The 16,190-nt window shown below is 38.8% G+C and overlaps 2 protein-coding genes across 2 annotated transcripts in view; both read right to left on the reverse strand.

Annotated features, from left to right (window-relative positions):
- The window catches only part of MSRB3 (methionine sulfoxide reductase B3), an 85,698-nt gene extending 85,208 nt beyond the window's left edge, over window positions 1-490 (reverse strand). Inside the window, exon 1 of the mRNA XM_084302047.1 lies at window positions 348-490. The gene's annotated coding sequence lies outside the window, so the exon portion shown is untranslated. The remainder of the gene's footprint in view (window positions 1-347) is intronic.
- Window positions 491-958: 468 nt separating this feature from the next.
- The window catches only part of LEMD3 (LEM domain containing 3), a 48,058-nt gene continuing 32,826 nt past the window's right edge, over window positions 959-16,190 (reverse strand). Inside the window, exons 7-13 of the mRNA XM_084301693.1 lie at window positions 15,905-16,006; window positions 14,921-15,023; window positions 14,525-14,703; window positions 8,038-8,119; window positions 3,551-3,656; window positions 3,391-3,469; window positions 959-3,088 (exon numbers count right to left, since the gene is read on the reverse strand). Of these exons, the coding sequence (XP_084157819.1) occupies window positions 2,925-3,088; window positions 3,391-3,469; window positions 3,551-3,656; window positions 8,038-8,119; window positions 14,525-14,703; window positions 14,921-15,023; window positions 15,905-16,006 (815 nt within the window). The 3' untranslated portion in view covers window positions 959-2,924. The remainder of the gene's footprint in view (window positions 3,089-3,390; window positions 3,470-3,550; window positions 3,657-8,037; window positions 8,120-14,524; window positions 14,704-14,920; window positions 15,024-15,904; window positions 16,007-16,190) is intronic.

Below are 16,190 nucleotides of genomic sequence, written 5' to 3' on the forward strand. Positions count from 1 at the left end.
TGCATCCAGAAACCGCTGAGCGGGCTCTGGAGGCGCACACGACGCCTCAACTCCCCTTCAGGCCGCCAAAACCCAACTCCCCGAGCCGGGCACCGCGGGGAAGGGACCCGCCGCCCGCCCCCCCCTCACCCCGGCACCGGAGGGGGGGGGGGGGACCCTGCGGGGACCCGGCCTGCTCGGGGCGGCCTCGGAGGCCCCGCGAGGCGGTGCCGGGGCCGTGCCGAGGTCCCCCCCCACCCCACCCCCCGCAGGTGCGGCCCCGGCTCCCCCCTTTTCCTCTCCTCTTTCTCCTCTCCTCTCCCCCCCGGCTCGCCCTCCCCTCGCCGCAGGGGCCGGCTCCTTCCTACCTGCGGCTCCTGCGGCGGCCGCCAGCGCCAGGAGGAGCGCGGGGAGCAGCGGCGGCGGCGCAGCGCGCATGAGGGGAGGCGAGGAGAGGAGAGGAGGAGAGGAGAGGAGAGGCCGGGCCCGAGGGAGCGACGGCCCCGGTTCCCCCCCGGTGTCGTCCCCCCCCTTCCCGGGATGGCGGGGACGGGCCCGGCGCCCAGGCAGGCCTGACGGGAAATTCCTGGGCACCGGCGGCCAACGCCAAATATGAGCAGAGCGCCCCGAGCCCCCCCCCCCAGCGGGCTCGGCAGAAAGCGAAGGGCTTCACCGATTCTGTGACATTTTCCCATTTCTACGCCAGCCCCACAACTCCCTCAGCCTCAGCTGCCAGCCTTCAGCAAAGCTCCCCCACCACCACCACCACCACCCCCCTCCCAGCCCCGACCCCCCTCAGAAGTTGAGGCAACTCCCTGCAGGCTGCAACCGAGTATCCACAGAGAAAAGGCACCCGAGGAGCTAGGAGGAGAGACACGTGTAAAAACCCCTAATAAACCTTTAATTTGAGTTTGGTTTGCTTTTCCGTTTTTTTTTTTTTTTTTTTTTTTTTTTTTACAGGACAGGGTGACAAATTACAACAAACATCTGATTTTTTTCCTCAAATGTTCGGGTATTATACACATTCCCATCTGTCTTGCAGGAAGGGATATTGGTCAACTTAACAGTTTACGGTAAAATAAGCTGCATAATAGTACATATTACAATAATAATGTACAGTGTTTACAAGAAATATATTTTAGAAGCAAGATGGATGCATTTGTATCAAGATGCGACCTTTTAAAATGCCACAACTATTTTTACATTCACTCTTGCAACAGGTCACAAGATGGGGTCACTAAGGTCAGGTTAACAAATCACTATGATGCACATCAAATACAACAAAATTAGTTTATATACATATATATAATACATATACATGTATATTATACATATACATATATGTATATAGTAAAACTCATCAAAATCTACCAGACCTGGCACAATCCACTTACCCATCAAAAATATGTACTTGTCCTCGGTAAGTAGAATTCTGCATGGCTGATTATATATTATATATACTCATTCATTAGCATCTGAGACATAAAACTGAGGATTTAAAATTTTTCGGTTAACAAACTCCAATAATAAACATGGTGCCCACAAAAGCACAAAGGTAAGGCACAATAGGATTTTCTGTTGCAGAATAGTGTGCATCATGTTTACTTAACCATAAGAAAAACGTGCATTATTTGTGCAAGTCCATGCTGCAAATCCATCATATCTACAAAGTAAAGTGAGTTAACGATAACATTTTCTGGACTGGTGTGCTTCCAGTCTCAACCCCTACGGGATATTCAGCTGGATACTTCGATAAAAATCACTGTGGAAGTTGGGATCAGTAAAGCCAATAATCTTAGATTTGCAACTAAACTTCTCAGCAACAATTTTGGAGTTCGGGGTAAACATTAGTAAATTTAGAGTTTGGTATCACAAAATTTACTGTCAGCTGTACTTCGAAGTTTGTATCAACCAAAATTGTTGCAAGGAAGTATGTACCTTTTAACAGTTTGTCAGGTAACTGGTTCAGTACAACAAGTTACAGCATATTGGGAAAGTCACTTAATCCCAAATGGTATTTTGTCACAGCCCTGGCAATTGTCATAATAAATACAGCTTTTCACAAAATATTTTTCCAGTATCTGCCAATTGCTTCTTTATTGCTCACAAATTTGAATTCAATACAATTGGTATCAGACCTCTCACACAAAATCATAAGATATTTTAATATAAAACCTATAAAAGATATTTAACTTGTATCTAACACTTTAAGGTATTTGGCCTCTTGTCATGGTATAGCCAAAACCATATAAAACATTAGGTTTTGAATAAAATAGGAAGCTTATTCACTGCTTCAATGCAGACATCCTCACAGAACACAACCAGTTTTGCCACCACCAGCATTTACATTTATATACAAAACCTAGTACATCCTCATTCAGTATGTTTTCCCTCACACTTACAATGCAACCACTAATGCCAAATTAACTTTCCCCATACCCTAGCTGCAGATAATTATTATTTTACGGCAAGAAAAAAAAAAAAAACTAATATTGACTGAGAAAAAAAAAAAATTAAACTTATTCACCATCAGGAACTGTAGGTTGTTTGTTACAAAATACCCACAAGATTATTTCACAGGAAACTATGGAAATACAGGAAGTCTTTTCTCCATGCTTTTGTATTATCAAAAACACGTCTTGGTGCAAAAATACAGTCACCACATCTGAAAATGTTTAATGAATTCGGTATTCCTCATGCAAAACTTAAATGCACTGGTTTACTATAGCCCCAGAAAACTTCCTGAAGCAATTTTTTTTTTTCCTGTCAGCTCAGTATTACTGCCTCATTGCTAAGTCCCTTTGGAAACAAGATTTCTGGAACGTTCAAACTTTTATTTAATTCATTAAAGTATTACATACAAAAAGCACTAAAAAAGGAAGACGGCAGCCAAACAGGAAAATTCCTGTTGCAAGTAACAGTCCTAGCAGTTGTAGAAAGTCTTCTCAGGAGCTTCCCTGAGAATTAGTTGTGCCTGTCCGAAGACGGAGATGTGACATAGAGTTCATGTGTTTGTTTGATGGCTTTAGTGGAGTGTTGCAGGTAAGAGCCTGGGGAAAACGATGATGATATCGATCTAGCCGCAGGTATTTTACTGTTACCAGCTTTCCTATAAGGCAAATAGAAAAAACATCTTCTAGTTTAGGATTATTAATTTTGCTTCAGGATATAGCAAATAAACCCAAACATTTTCATTACACGGAAATTAGCTTACCAGGTGATAATGACTACTAAAAAGACTTTTTTTTTTGTTACAGCTCAATACTTCAGATATAAAACACTTAAGTGTTTTCAGTGTGTTCTTACACTTTAAAAATACTTCACATATAAAACACATTTAAAAGGACATATAAAACACACACCCATCCTCTGCCATTTCTATAAGTTTTGTCATAAACCCCGATTTCTTACCATCAAACCAAGAGCCATGTAATGCCTTAAAAGCCTTTCCAGCATACTCTGGAGATAGACACTTGACATATACACAACCCTGCATTAAGAAAGAGAGTTTTTGTTAAAGTCCAGCTGACAAGGAGAAACAGTATTAAGGTGTCTCTGGAAAGACACTCACCTCACGTGAATTTTTGTCCACAGCAATATGAACAATTCCATCGTTATCACTGCATTTCTCCAAGATTGCTTCTTGAATTGCTAGATGCCAGTGATCACCTATTTCCCTAAGCAAACAATGAAAGGTTTAATCAAGCACAACATCTATTAAAAACTTGCAAAACATGACATAGAAATAGATGTGCTAGTAACTCTAGCAACATGAAAGAACGCTAGTCTGAAGTATACAGATTATGATCCAATAGTTTTCATAAAAAATATTTTCTCACATATACTTTATTTTGTGCTTCCCATGAAACCCGACAAAACCACACCTAAAAGCTGCAATACAACAGTTAATTTGAAGTACATTTCCATATGCTAACAAAACAAATGATCAATGTTGTAGTATTAAAATGGTTCAAAGAAGTGCCAAATTTGGGTGAGTTTATGTTAGAATTCCAAGCCTGACCAGGTGAGCTCCTGAAGCAAATCTCTTCCTCATCCTCATGCCCCATGCTTTGGTTTGCATTACTGAATCACCTCAGAGTAGGCCAACTAAAATTATTTTTGGTTTTAACTCTGTGATGTCATCAAAAGGGAATTTAATGTACCACAGCTGCTAACAAGCATTCAGTCCACAGGACTAGAGTAGAGTGGTCCAAAGTCTAACTCTTCAAAGTGCATACAGCATCATGCCAGGTCCTTAGCATCCATTATTGTGCTCTACAGATCTTTTCCTCTAACACTAGGCTACTCTGTACATGTTTGATCTATAACATAGAGCTGAGATCAAGAACTTGGATAAAGTGCAAAGCTACATTTTAAGAGGTACCTCCTTACAACAAATTTAGAATAAAAACTGAGGTTTTGAGCATTCTCCATTCAGTGCCTAAAATTACTCAATCACATGACATAGGAATTCAATCTGACATTGGAAAAACCAGAAAGTTTCCTTCGGGTGTGAAGCATATGATACTAAAGTTCAAAACCCTTAAGGATAAAATTGTGCATACAAGTACTTGCATGCAAGTACAACTCCTTACACACGAATATCAAATTTATGGGCAGCTACAGAGCATATACTCTGTCAACAGCCACACAAGTTTTAGTTACGTGACTTGTTTTCATTTTTCTCCTCTAAAAGAAAACATTTTATACTGCTCTTGATTAAAGAAACTACTTAGAGCTACACACAGCCAGTAAGTATGCTTGGATTTTTCAGGCTTCATTCCACTGCAGCTTGCTACAGAATCAAAGTTTTTTTCTTGAAAGGTAACTTCTGTCACTTTCAATGATTTTTTTTTTTCCCCCGTGGACCAAATTGTTTAGCTGAAGACCAACGTAAAGTCTACTCATGTTTAGTCCACAGAGAGTAAACATCCTCCTTCCCCACATTCCCAACAATCTCATCCTTGCCAGCTGAGTGGTTTCTTTAAAAGTTGACATCAGCTTCTTGCCTTTGGGGCCTACTTAGTACTTCAGCTATTGAATATTTGGTAAATTGGGTCTCATAGTGTGCTTTAAAAAATTCAGTCCTAAGAATCAAACAAGCAATCCATATTTTAGGGGTTTGTCCTCCCCTTCTACCTGCCTGCCATCACCTTCTTGTCTGAAACTACAAGCAGCCATAAACTTATTTATCTGCATCTACTTGTGTCAAGACAGTCTAAGAACACTTGATGGACTTTGGTAACACCGAATGTCAGATTTGCTTCTGGTATTTGATGTTGACTGGTTAGAGAATCAATGCCACTTACTCAGGAAGATTGCATATAAACAAAGTGGGACATGGACACAAGTGTGTAAAAGATGCAAATGAAGGTTCCAGTGGCAGGGAGACTTACCAGTGGAAAACACCTACAGCTTAAAACCCTGTAAAAATTAGAAGATATATTTGGTCTTTCAGTCTAAGTAGGATATTTTCTTTGTGCTAGACAGCTCAAAATGAATGGCTCATGTCAGGAATAGTGTGGCTAGCAGGACTAGGTAAGCGATTGTCCCCCTGTACTTAGTTCTGGTGAGGCTGCACCTCAAATGCTGTGTTCAGGTTTGGGCCCCTCACCTGAAACAAAGCACTGGAGTGTGTCCAAAGAAGGACCACAGAGCTGGCAAAGGGTCTAGAGAATAAATCCTATGAAAAGCAGTTGAGGGAACTGGGTTTATTCAGCCTAGAGAAAAGGAGGCTCAGGGGAGACCTTATTGCTCTCTACAATTACCCACAGGAGGGGGTAGTGAGATGGGGATCGGTCTCTTCTCCCAAACAACAAGCGACAGGACAAGAGGAGATGGCCTCAAGTTGTGCCAGGGGATGTTTCAGTTGGATATTAAGGAAGATTTCTTCACTGAAAGGGTTGTGATGTATTCAAGCAGGCTGTCTAGGGAAGTGGTTGACTCACTATCCCTGGAGGTATTTAAAAAACACGTAGATGCGGTGCTTAAGGACATGGTACAGCTGTAGATTTGGAAGTGCTAGGTTAACAGTTGGACTTGATCATCTCAGAGGCCTTTTCCAACCTAAACTGGGAACTTGTGGACTTGATGATCCTCGTGGGTCCCTTCCAACTTGGGATATTCTGTGATTCTGTATTCTGAATTGATTCTGTGAAGGGAATATACCAATTCCTTCCAGTTCCATAACAGTTTGAGCAGCGGTATTTTCTAAATTTTCATGCTGTGCTCAGGATGTTAGGGAACTAAAGTCAAAGTTGAAAAAGCCTAGAAATTTTGCCCTGGGTGCATTCCCTCCCTCCCAGCTCAGGACTCATGTCCAAGGGGTCAGATTTTCTTGAGAAGCATGTTGTTATCAGCAGAAAGCCAGCTAACACAAGAAGAGTAGGGTAGGCAATCAGCTCTTCTGCTGGTTTGGTATAAACCAGACATTTTTTTCCCCCAAATACTGCAAGTCACTGAATTACTCCCAAGTGCTCATTTCCTGTTTGGAAATTAAACAGAAGTGTATTCTTAGTCTAGTCTGTTTTTTGTGTGTGTGTTTTACAGAACTTGCAGACGAAACATTAACAGTTGAAACCAACTTGGAATTTCCCGTAATGAAACAAGCCCCCCAAAAGGCAGGACTTGCCCTTCCTTGGTCCTGCACACGTATGTTCCATCAGCTGGCAATGCGGTTCTCGCAGGAACGCTAACCACGTTTTGTGACCAACTCTTGTCACCGATTTGGTGGACAGATGCAGAAAAACAAAAATGGTTTATCCAAATGATGCCTAGACTGTTTTAGAACACAGGTTTGTGCCTGGCATAGTAAATGCCTAGAACATACACCAAAACTACTCAACATTTTAAGTCAGATGCTGCGGCCTGAGGGCCACAACTGGATTACAGAACTAGAACAACTAGTTTATAAAATTTAGCTTAGATGTACTTTCTAATACTGACCCAATCTATGTCAAGCAACACTGAAGTCTACAGCAAAGGCATAGCCTATAAGGAGGTGCTATTTTGAAGAAAGAAACATCCTAGTTACCAGTTCCATTAACGGGATACATTTTGAACAGCTAACATTTGGAAACAATAAAACCAATGCACTATTCCCATAAATATTACAGTGAAGCTTCAGGACTGGATTTCAGCACTACTCAGACCAATCAATATAGCTCACAGTCTCCTTTGTAGCAAGGACAATTGATGTCACCCAAAACTCTCATTAAATCTTTTTTTTTTTTCCTCCCTTTTTTCTACTGAAGGAGCTATCAATTTGCCTCAAAACACCTAAAAGTTCAGTCTTATTCACCCTACTGCAAGCTGGAAGCTATGAAAGAAGCAACAGTTGGGGTTTCTGCCCATAATAGTCATAAGGTCTTAAAGCCACTGAAAACAGTTTTTAGAGTAGGGATAACAAGGTCCTCAACTAAATTAACTAGCAGCTTTTCAATTAATATGGCAAGAAACTAAAATAATTAAGCATATCTAGAAACAGAAGAGAAACAGACCAGAAGATATATATCTGAAGTTAGCAATCACTTGTGTCTCTGCTGCTTTTTTTCCCTACTTCCTATTATTCCCTATTCTTATCAACAGCTTTTGCTTTGCATTCAGCTTCTCATATTCCTCAGTCTCAATTAGCACGTTATTTTTTACTCTGTAAGGCAGCATCCTCTTTTCTCCATTATGTAATCATATCAGGGAATAAATTACTTCAGAGGTTTCTGGAGTCCCTGCCCTGGACAAACCAGATTTCAAAGACCACAGAGGTGTAGCTGGCATAACCAATGTGTCAGTGCCCTAAATGTCAGACCTCAACTCCTAACATGATCTAGTCCACAGCCCATGAGAATATAACACGACAGAAGGTGAAGTTTTAAAAGGCTACAATTATTTATTCTACCTTAACTCTTGGCACCTGAAGCAGTTTGTTACTCATTCAAATACACTACATACTTACACTTCTTTCAAGGTATGCATGTTTACTCTTCTTCCAAACCCCTCTCAGAGAACAAAAGTAGACACTTGCAATTGAATACAAAAATAGAGAGTTTTTTTTAAACTTACACAATTGGGTCGAACATATTGCGAATCTTTAGGCATGGTGTCAAGCTGTTTGGCGGCGAATTTCTTCTATCTAGATGAAATGCTATAAGATAAACAAATTTAATAGGTATTATGGAAGTCAATAAATACATCTAGCTAACCATTTGATACATTAAAAACAGAAAGGTATTACTCTAAATAATACTTTCATCCACATATGAAAAACCTTCAAGCAAATAAGTCTCCCTAGTATTCTACCACACTGACAGAAGTGGATCATACCCACTATTTTATTTTTAATATTTATAACTTCTAGATTTAAAGAGAGAATGCATTCACTTATGTTTGGGCCATAGTAAATGGAAGGAATGGAAGGTATTTTAAATACTATGCAGTTGAAAAGAAAGTGTTGGCATTGTGTCTCTGTGAAAAGACAGATATCCTTAACATCCGGAGCAAATTTTTGGAGCTGCAGGTTACCCAGTTTTAAATACCTAATAAATTTTCATTTCTTCCACTTCTGGGGCAGTCTACTGTCCACTTGTCTAAGAGAAAGGGAGATGCTTAGATGGATGTGTCATTGCATTTGTTTCAGTAACAACTGTCAAGTAGCCCTCTACGAGGATAGAGCTTGCGTAACCCTAGATACTCTACACACATGTTGAGAAACTTGAGAAAAACACAAAATGCAGCAGAAGACATAAAAGATGCAAGAAAAATGGAAATTAAAAATAACAGCTGAGTAACTCCTTCAAAGCTAAACAGTCCCATCAAATATTCATTTTAGAAGCTCAGATAATATTATCTTCTTTCTAAAGTTCCCAAGTTCTCCCTTTGGGAGTCACAACAGAAGATTGCATCGTAAGAAAAGGAATACAGTACCCTTCAGATTCAAATAAGGTAGTTCCGTGCCATGAGAAGGCCCAACAAAGTGCATAACCTAGTGAAAAAACTTTCAAGGCTTGAAGGAAGTTTTACTTTGAAGATCTGGAGATGAGTCAATGGAAGAGTTTAAATGTAAGATTATAAATCTCAAGATGTAATGATGCACCAAGCTGAGGCTAATGCCTCTCCATTTTCAGTCCCTACTTTGCTGAAGTCTGACAGATTCAAGACATTACATTTCAAGTCTAAGTTTTAGGCAGCAGTGCTTCTTATTGCTGACCTTTAAAAACAGAATCTTGGAAGTATACCCAACATATATGAACACCACTGTTCTTCCATAATCCACCAAAAAACACCTATTGTCACCCAGAAGATACTGCATGTGAAAGGCAAGCACTAACCACGAGAAAGTTCACTGCCTGAAGATATAGCATAGACGACTTACGTAAGAACTAAGTTCAAAGCAAAAAAATAATAAAAAAAAACAAACATACGGTTATCAACTAGAAGTTAGAAAATGTGGGCTCTGAATCTAACCTTAACCTCCACAAGTAACTAGAAATGCTCTAATAAGAAGACATACACACATTATCCAAGTCACCAACACCTACAATTGTCCAGTTTTTCTTGGGAATGTTTTTCTAAATATGCTGGTGACACTGCATCTATCTCTGAGCTGCCTATAGCTTAAGGACAAGTCCTTTTTTCAATAGCACATGGTTTTGTAAAGTTTTTTGCCCTTGATTAAAAATTATATGTAGGGTATACAATAAAAACTTTACAGAACTAAGCAACATTGAAAAATAGATGGACTTACCTTACTCAGGTAGGTTGGCTCCAGCAGATCAAGGGAGGGTGAAATGTCACCAGCATATTGTACACTGGGGCACCACACCACACTGGAGAAGGTGATCTGGGGTGGCCTAGTCATGGACCTGGACCTGAAAAGGTGCGGGGTTGAGGAAATTATGTGCTGATTGTTAATAGCTAGGTTTATTCAGCACATCCTTTTAATCCAATGATCAAGAATGGTGAGATTATTTGCAGAAACCCTAGGTGCACAGGACCAACATTTCCGCAAGGTTGTTTTTGACCTCCAAAAAAGATACTGTAATTTAAGAAGTCAGCTAAGTGATGCAAGAGTAACCAAAAAAGAAATTTGTATTTTAGCGTAAACACTAATAAAACCAAGCTCTACCAGCTCCAATTTCTAGTAACCTTCAAAACAAAAGCCCACAAGGATTTCAGGTGCTTGCAAAGATTACTTCAGCCAGAGCAGAACACCAGCTTTTGTGCAAAACTAACCTGCTACCTATTAAGTGTAACCTCTTACTAGTACAAATGTGCCCAGAGCAGTGCAGTACATGAAAATAAAGAGGAATTGTGCTTTTTCTCAAAAACGTTTCTAAGTCATCATAAGCTAAAAAAGTTTTTACAGATAAAAAGCTCCATCTATGTTGAACGGAAAAAATAACTATAGAAATCCGTGAAGTACAAAATAATTGCTATCACAGTAACATACATTAAAATGTATACCGGAAATCAGACTGGAGGCTAAACGAAGAAACAGGCAAAGTACTGTACCTATGTAGCAAAATTCAACATAGTGTAGTAAACAGATATGCAGTGAAGTTCAAAGAGATGTCTATAACAATTCTGGAATATGTCTATGATGGAAGAAGGGGCAAATGCACCGACTTCAAAATGAACACCTAAGGAAACACCTAGGGTACAGCTTGCTCTATCTCTTGATTCACTAGTGTATTATTGCAAAAAAAAAGTTTCCCTGTCATCTCTACCATGATTTATAAAACAGCCCAACAGATCTTTAGACGTGGATTTGAGGCACATGGTAAGATTGAAGACTTTCACAAGGTGAAGATAAATACATTTCTGAGGAACAGATTTATTCACATTAAGTCCCAGATCACTTATGAAATACTAACGCTTCTTATTAAAGTCAAGAGAAAAAAGATAAAATGCTTAGCTGAATGTGCTGAACTTATGTACTTTCAAACACACAAGGTTCTTCAGTAGAAAGAAAAGATATTGAAGTATTACTACTAAATGTTGTTAAGAAAGGACAATGTGGTTGATGAGGTTTAATTCAGCTAAGTTTACCTACAGAAAACCAACATGGGATGGGTACAGCATTCTCCCTCAAGCATAAATATTTTCCACAATCTTCTTGCACTAAAGAGAGCCTTTTCAACAAGGAGGAAGGACTGTATTCTCACGAGTGGTGGAGGAGGGCTATCGTTCACTCAAGGTAACAGATTATCTTGCATTCTGCAGGATGAAATATCACCCTAGATGTGGTAACCCAGGGTGAATCCAAAGGTTCAGAAAACCTTTTTATCTCGTCTCCTGAACTGTAAAGCAACTTCAGCTATCACTGTTAGTTTAGCTTGCAGCTCACCCTACGTATTTTTTCCTTAGAGCTCCTGTTACTGAAGACGTGCTTCTTTCAAAAGTAAATTCAACACTAAAATATATTTCTTTCACTGCTCTAATTAAATTATACTTCAGCATGAACAAGATTTTTGAATTGACAATTACCCTGTATGTTGTTTTCAGAATACTGCTCATATTTGCCCATCTTACAGTGAGTTTACCTACCCATTCTTCTTTTGACAAACATGCCAACCATACCAGTAGATGGTATCTCACAGTAAGATCCCCATCACCAGACAGACTGGAAAAAGCAAAACACAAGCTACCACTTGTAAACGTGCAGGCTGCACCTGAAGGACTGAACAAAATGCCACAACATTGAACTCTGGATGCTAACACAGATACAGCAGAGGCTAGATCCTCACACATGCTACAGGTCCCATATTTAAAATGCATGGTATCATACATCAATAACCTAGTACACGTGGACAGGTCAAGAGGCTTTCTTCTTCAATTGCACATACTCGTCAGTATTGTGTTCTGCTACAGACCTACACCAGATCTCAAGTTTTGTTTTTTTAAACTGTGATGCTAACTGGGTACTAAGATGCACAGAAACCAAAAAACTTTGCTCCTTCAGCAACTCCCAGGCTCTTCTGTTATAGCCAAAGTATAAAATTTCAACTCTTCAAAGGCTGAACTACAAATGTAACGAGAACTAGGAAAATAGCTGTTGAAAGAATTGAAACAGGATAGCACTTAACATATCCTATGCAACAGTAAAAGCATAGAAGGAACCTATCAAATACACATTCAAGCTAAAAACTGCAGCTGACAGGTAAAACTATTTTGTCTACTACATGTACAGTATGTGGCAGTAGATATTCAATGCTCAAATTCATATGATACCTAACAGTAGCTACCATAGTAGCTTTCTAAGAAGTTTTGGAAGCTACAATTCTGTTGGAGTCTTGAATGAATATTTCACGCAGCACCTGGGCTATCACAACTGAGAAGTCTTCCATATGAAGGAAAATCCAGACTGATTTCTGATACAGGACAGAATTTTATGAAGTGATTTATATCGCAATCACACATGACAAGAAAAAGTTGAAAGCGCAAATGAGTAGTAAATGAGAAATTCCAGAACTGGAGCATCATGTTTCATAGCCTGTATTGACGAATACACAACATAAAAGATTCAGCACTGCGATATACATAGCTTGCAGACACTACTCATTTTAAATGTCTGAAAATTAATCGTGACAGTATTATAGAGATGAAACAGAGACAGCTGTAAACATCCACCACTTCTGCACTGTACCTAAAACACTCACATATCCCTGATAGACAATGCCCTGGAAAAAAAGCTCTGCAACTCTCATAAAAAGTTACTACTCACTTCTTACTAAAATTTTGAAGAACTGAAATCAGTGATATAGTTGTCACAGCACATTGCTATGCTATTATTTTTTCAAGACAGTGACTGCAAAACCTTGAGCCTGTAGTATTATTTACAAGGTTAAAAAAAAAATCTCGTTTCCAACGAATGATTAAAAATGAGAAGTATAAAGCTAAGAAACAATGGCATAACTTTGATATTTAATCATATCCCAACATAATGTTTTGCAGAGAAGCAAGAAACTCAGACCCTCATCAAATAACACTTCAAGTATTTGCAAATGTCTCGAAAATATTTGGTTTTGATGGGAAAGAATTGCTTGGTTTTGCTTTGAACATACAAAAAGCAAAAACTTAAGACCCAGGGGATGAAAGCATACACGTAACATATGGACATGTACAAATGCCCTGGGACAAAACTGAAATGTTAGCAGTCCTATTCAGGCAATCAGGTCTGCTTCAGTATAACTGTTCCAGGCCACAAAGAAGCTCTTTCTGTCTGGAAAGGCAATAATTACATTTGAAGAGGTCACTTTAGACTATACCCTCTTTTGTAGGGAACAATAAAAATATTGTTTCTTACAAATAAAGATGTGTACCAATAAAAGCAAAGAGACTTCAGCTGGTTACTATATGCATTAGTTAAACCAAGGTCAAAATTAGCATGCTCCAGAAGAGCATAAAACTATAGTGTAATTGCTTGTCAGGAATTTTGCTTAAGTGCCCAAAAAGGGCAAAAAGTCTGTTGTTTTTAAACAAAGCTTCTTTCAACATCTAGTTCAATGTCATAGAAGTAACACACGATTCAACCTTGGTAACATCCAATTAGCAAATAAGTCGAACTAAAAATTGTACAAGCAGCAGCTCCTTCTTCCCTTGCCATCAAAATAAGCCACCAAGTTTATAAACGAGGATTCTGTACAGAGCTTTCAACAGTCACACTGATGAAAGAAGGCAGAGTTCAAGAACATAATATGCAAGACAAATTCTTTTAGACTCTCAAGATTTAAACAATTGGTAAAGATTTAACTTTAAATGTTTACCTTCCCTACTCAGATTTGGATATAAATTATTCTTTTATGTTGCAACCCAGAACTCGAGACTTCTGGCTTATATTTTCCATCGACTAAAGCTTTACATGAAAAAGAGCACTATGAAAAGATGACCACAGCAGGCAAATGCAGCCCACTGGATTCTTGCCACTTGGCTCCATGATAAAGTTTAAGTGACAGACCATCGCAAAATTCACATGACAGCCTCCCCTAATAAAGCAAGTGCTTTTTTGTGCCAAAGAGCTTGAAATATGAATGCAGAATATGCAGAACCAGAACACTGCTAGGAAATGCTCAAAATGTACATTCTGCTGATTGAGAAGTCTTATATTTTGAAAGGGAATCTACTGGGATAAGTATACTGCTCTTCCTCCCAACTCTGCCTTAGGGTACTCAACTGATAACTAAATGGTAGGAAATTCTGATCTAAAAGCTCTGATCTACCTGCATTCAGATAAAAATGATTACATAATTTCCAATGAGTCTAAAGGATATTAGAATTCAACCAATTAAAGGAAAAGGCTTGGGTGGGTTTTCATTTGTTTTTTAATTTATGGAAAGGAACAAGGAACTCATTTTGGCTGTATACCCTTAGTTACACTAGAAAAGCTTATCTTGCTTGAAAACAAGGCAGACGCTGAATGCATGTGACAAATCTACTGAACAAGATGACAGAAAAATGGCACAGTTCATAATTATGACAGAAAATGTCTTCCATTCTCAAGTGACCTCTTAGAAGTTAGAAGCAGAAATTAAAACAATTATATTTGCAATACCTTGGCCTTGCCACACTTTCGATGGTATTACTAAAATTTTGTCACATGGTACAGAAGGTTGCATCCATTTCCATACCAGGAACTCAGCATCACCTATTCTTTGTGTCTCCGTGTGAATTCTAGATTCATTTGCTGCAAGGAAGTCAACTGCTCTATTCCAGACTTTCTTCATTTTCCTCCTTAAAAAATGAAGAAAGAATTACAACGTTAGCATTATAACAACCTGCACAATTGACATGCATAACTTTATAGAAAACCAGTGTACACACCTGGGGAAAAAACAAGGACATTACACTATGTAACCTACTAACATTAAATTAATTGACCAATTTGGTTTTACTAAGCTATATGCTTTATTCCATGCACCGAAATTCAGTATGTATAGCGGGTACGTACCTTTCCTGAGATGGTATTAGAGAATCACGCACGTGTAAAATAGGCATATAAGGCTGCAAGTCTTTATTTTCAGAACATGCCTCACTGTGACTTCTTAGGACATCTGAGAACACCGTAAGAAAAACATAATTACACAGTTTATACAGAGAAAAATATCAATTCTGACTATGAACAGCTACTCCAAGGCCCCCTTCCAATTTCAGTAATTTATAGTTTTGAAGCGTTTTTGCTCCTAACCACACTGAAAGCAAATCAAGAAAACTAACCATACATCCAATGCCTCCAAGTACCCCAAAGAACTTTGAAACACAGGAAAAGAGTTTTTACAGTTATTCAATTGCTACATTTAATTGCTAACAAAGACAGCCACCTTTGGAAATCAAGTGCTTTCCCCCTACCCCAACAAAACTTGACTGACAAAAGAAGTATGAAAACGTTAAAGTAAAAAACAGCTCTACTACCTCTGTATTTATGACTGTCATAGCTGAAAGCAGTATGACAATTTAAGTAAAACTGCATCCCCCAAAACAGCACTAAAAGCTATGAACACAAACTACTAAAACCACTGTTTGAAGTGGAAAGGCAGAATATCAGAATTCAACCACGCATTCTGTTTTAGCAACATTTTCGGTGTTGGTGTTTTGCATACAGATTGCTTCCTGTATCTGTTTAGTCTTGCATCATTGTTGCCACATGTCTAGTCAACAAACATCACATTCGTAGTTTTTTCAATACAGATAAAATACTGCCATGCCAATGTGGATTTATTACAGCTATTACTTAGATTTAAATCTCCATAAGAAAAACTTTGATTAGGTTTAATGTACAATGTATAAAAAAACCACAAAGCAGGCATTTTTCCAAGAGCTGTCACAGCATGATGACAACTGAACAGGCAGAAAACCCAATTGATTGAATGAAGTCAAGTACTTTGAAAGCTTATACAGTGCTGATACATCACATATAAGAATAAAGAAGCCATACCTATGATTTTTACCACCATATCATACATCTGCCTTGTTTCCTCTTCTTCTTTTGCCCAGCGATATTTCATGTAGTGCAAGACTCCCCAAACCATTGCTACTCCTGCATTAAGATGTAAAACACTCTTTAAACAGAATTAGAACATCAGTTGTTTAACAAATTTTACACCACATACTTCAGAACTTGGTTGAACTAGCTAGCATTTTAAAATCAAAATTCAAAGCTAGCGATGCATACTGTACTTGCTGTCAGTATTTTTATATTTTACTAGCATAGCAACACCAAC

Source organism: Netta rufina (assembly GCF_964035555.1).
Source record: "Netta rufina genome assembly, chromosome: 1".
Taxonomy (NCBI): Eukaryota; Metazoa; Chordata; class Aves; order Anseriformes; family Anatidae; genus Netta; species Netta rufina.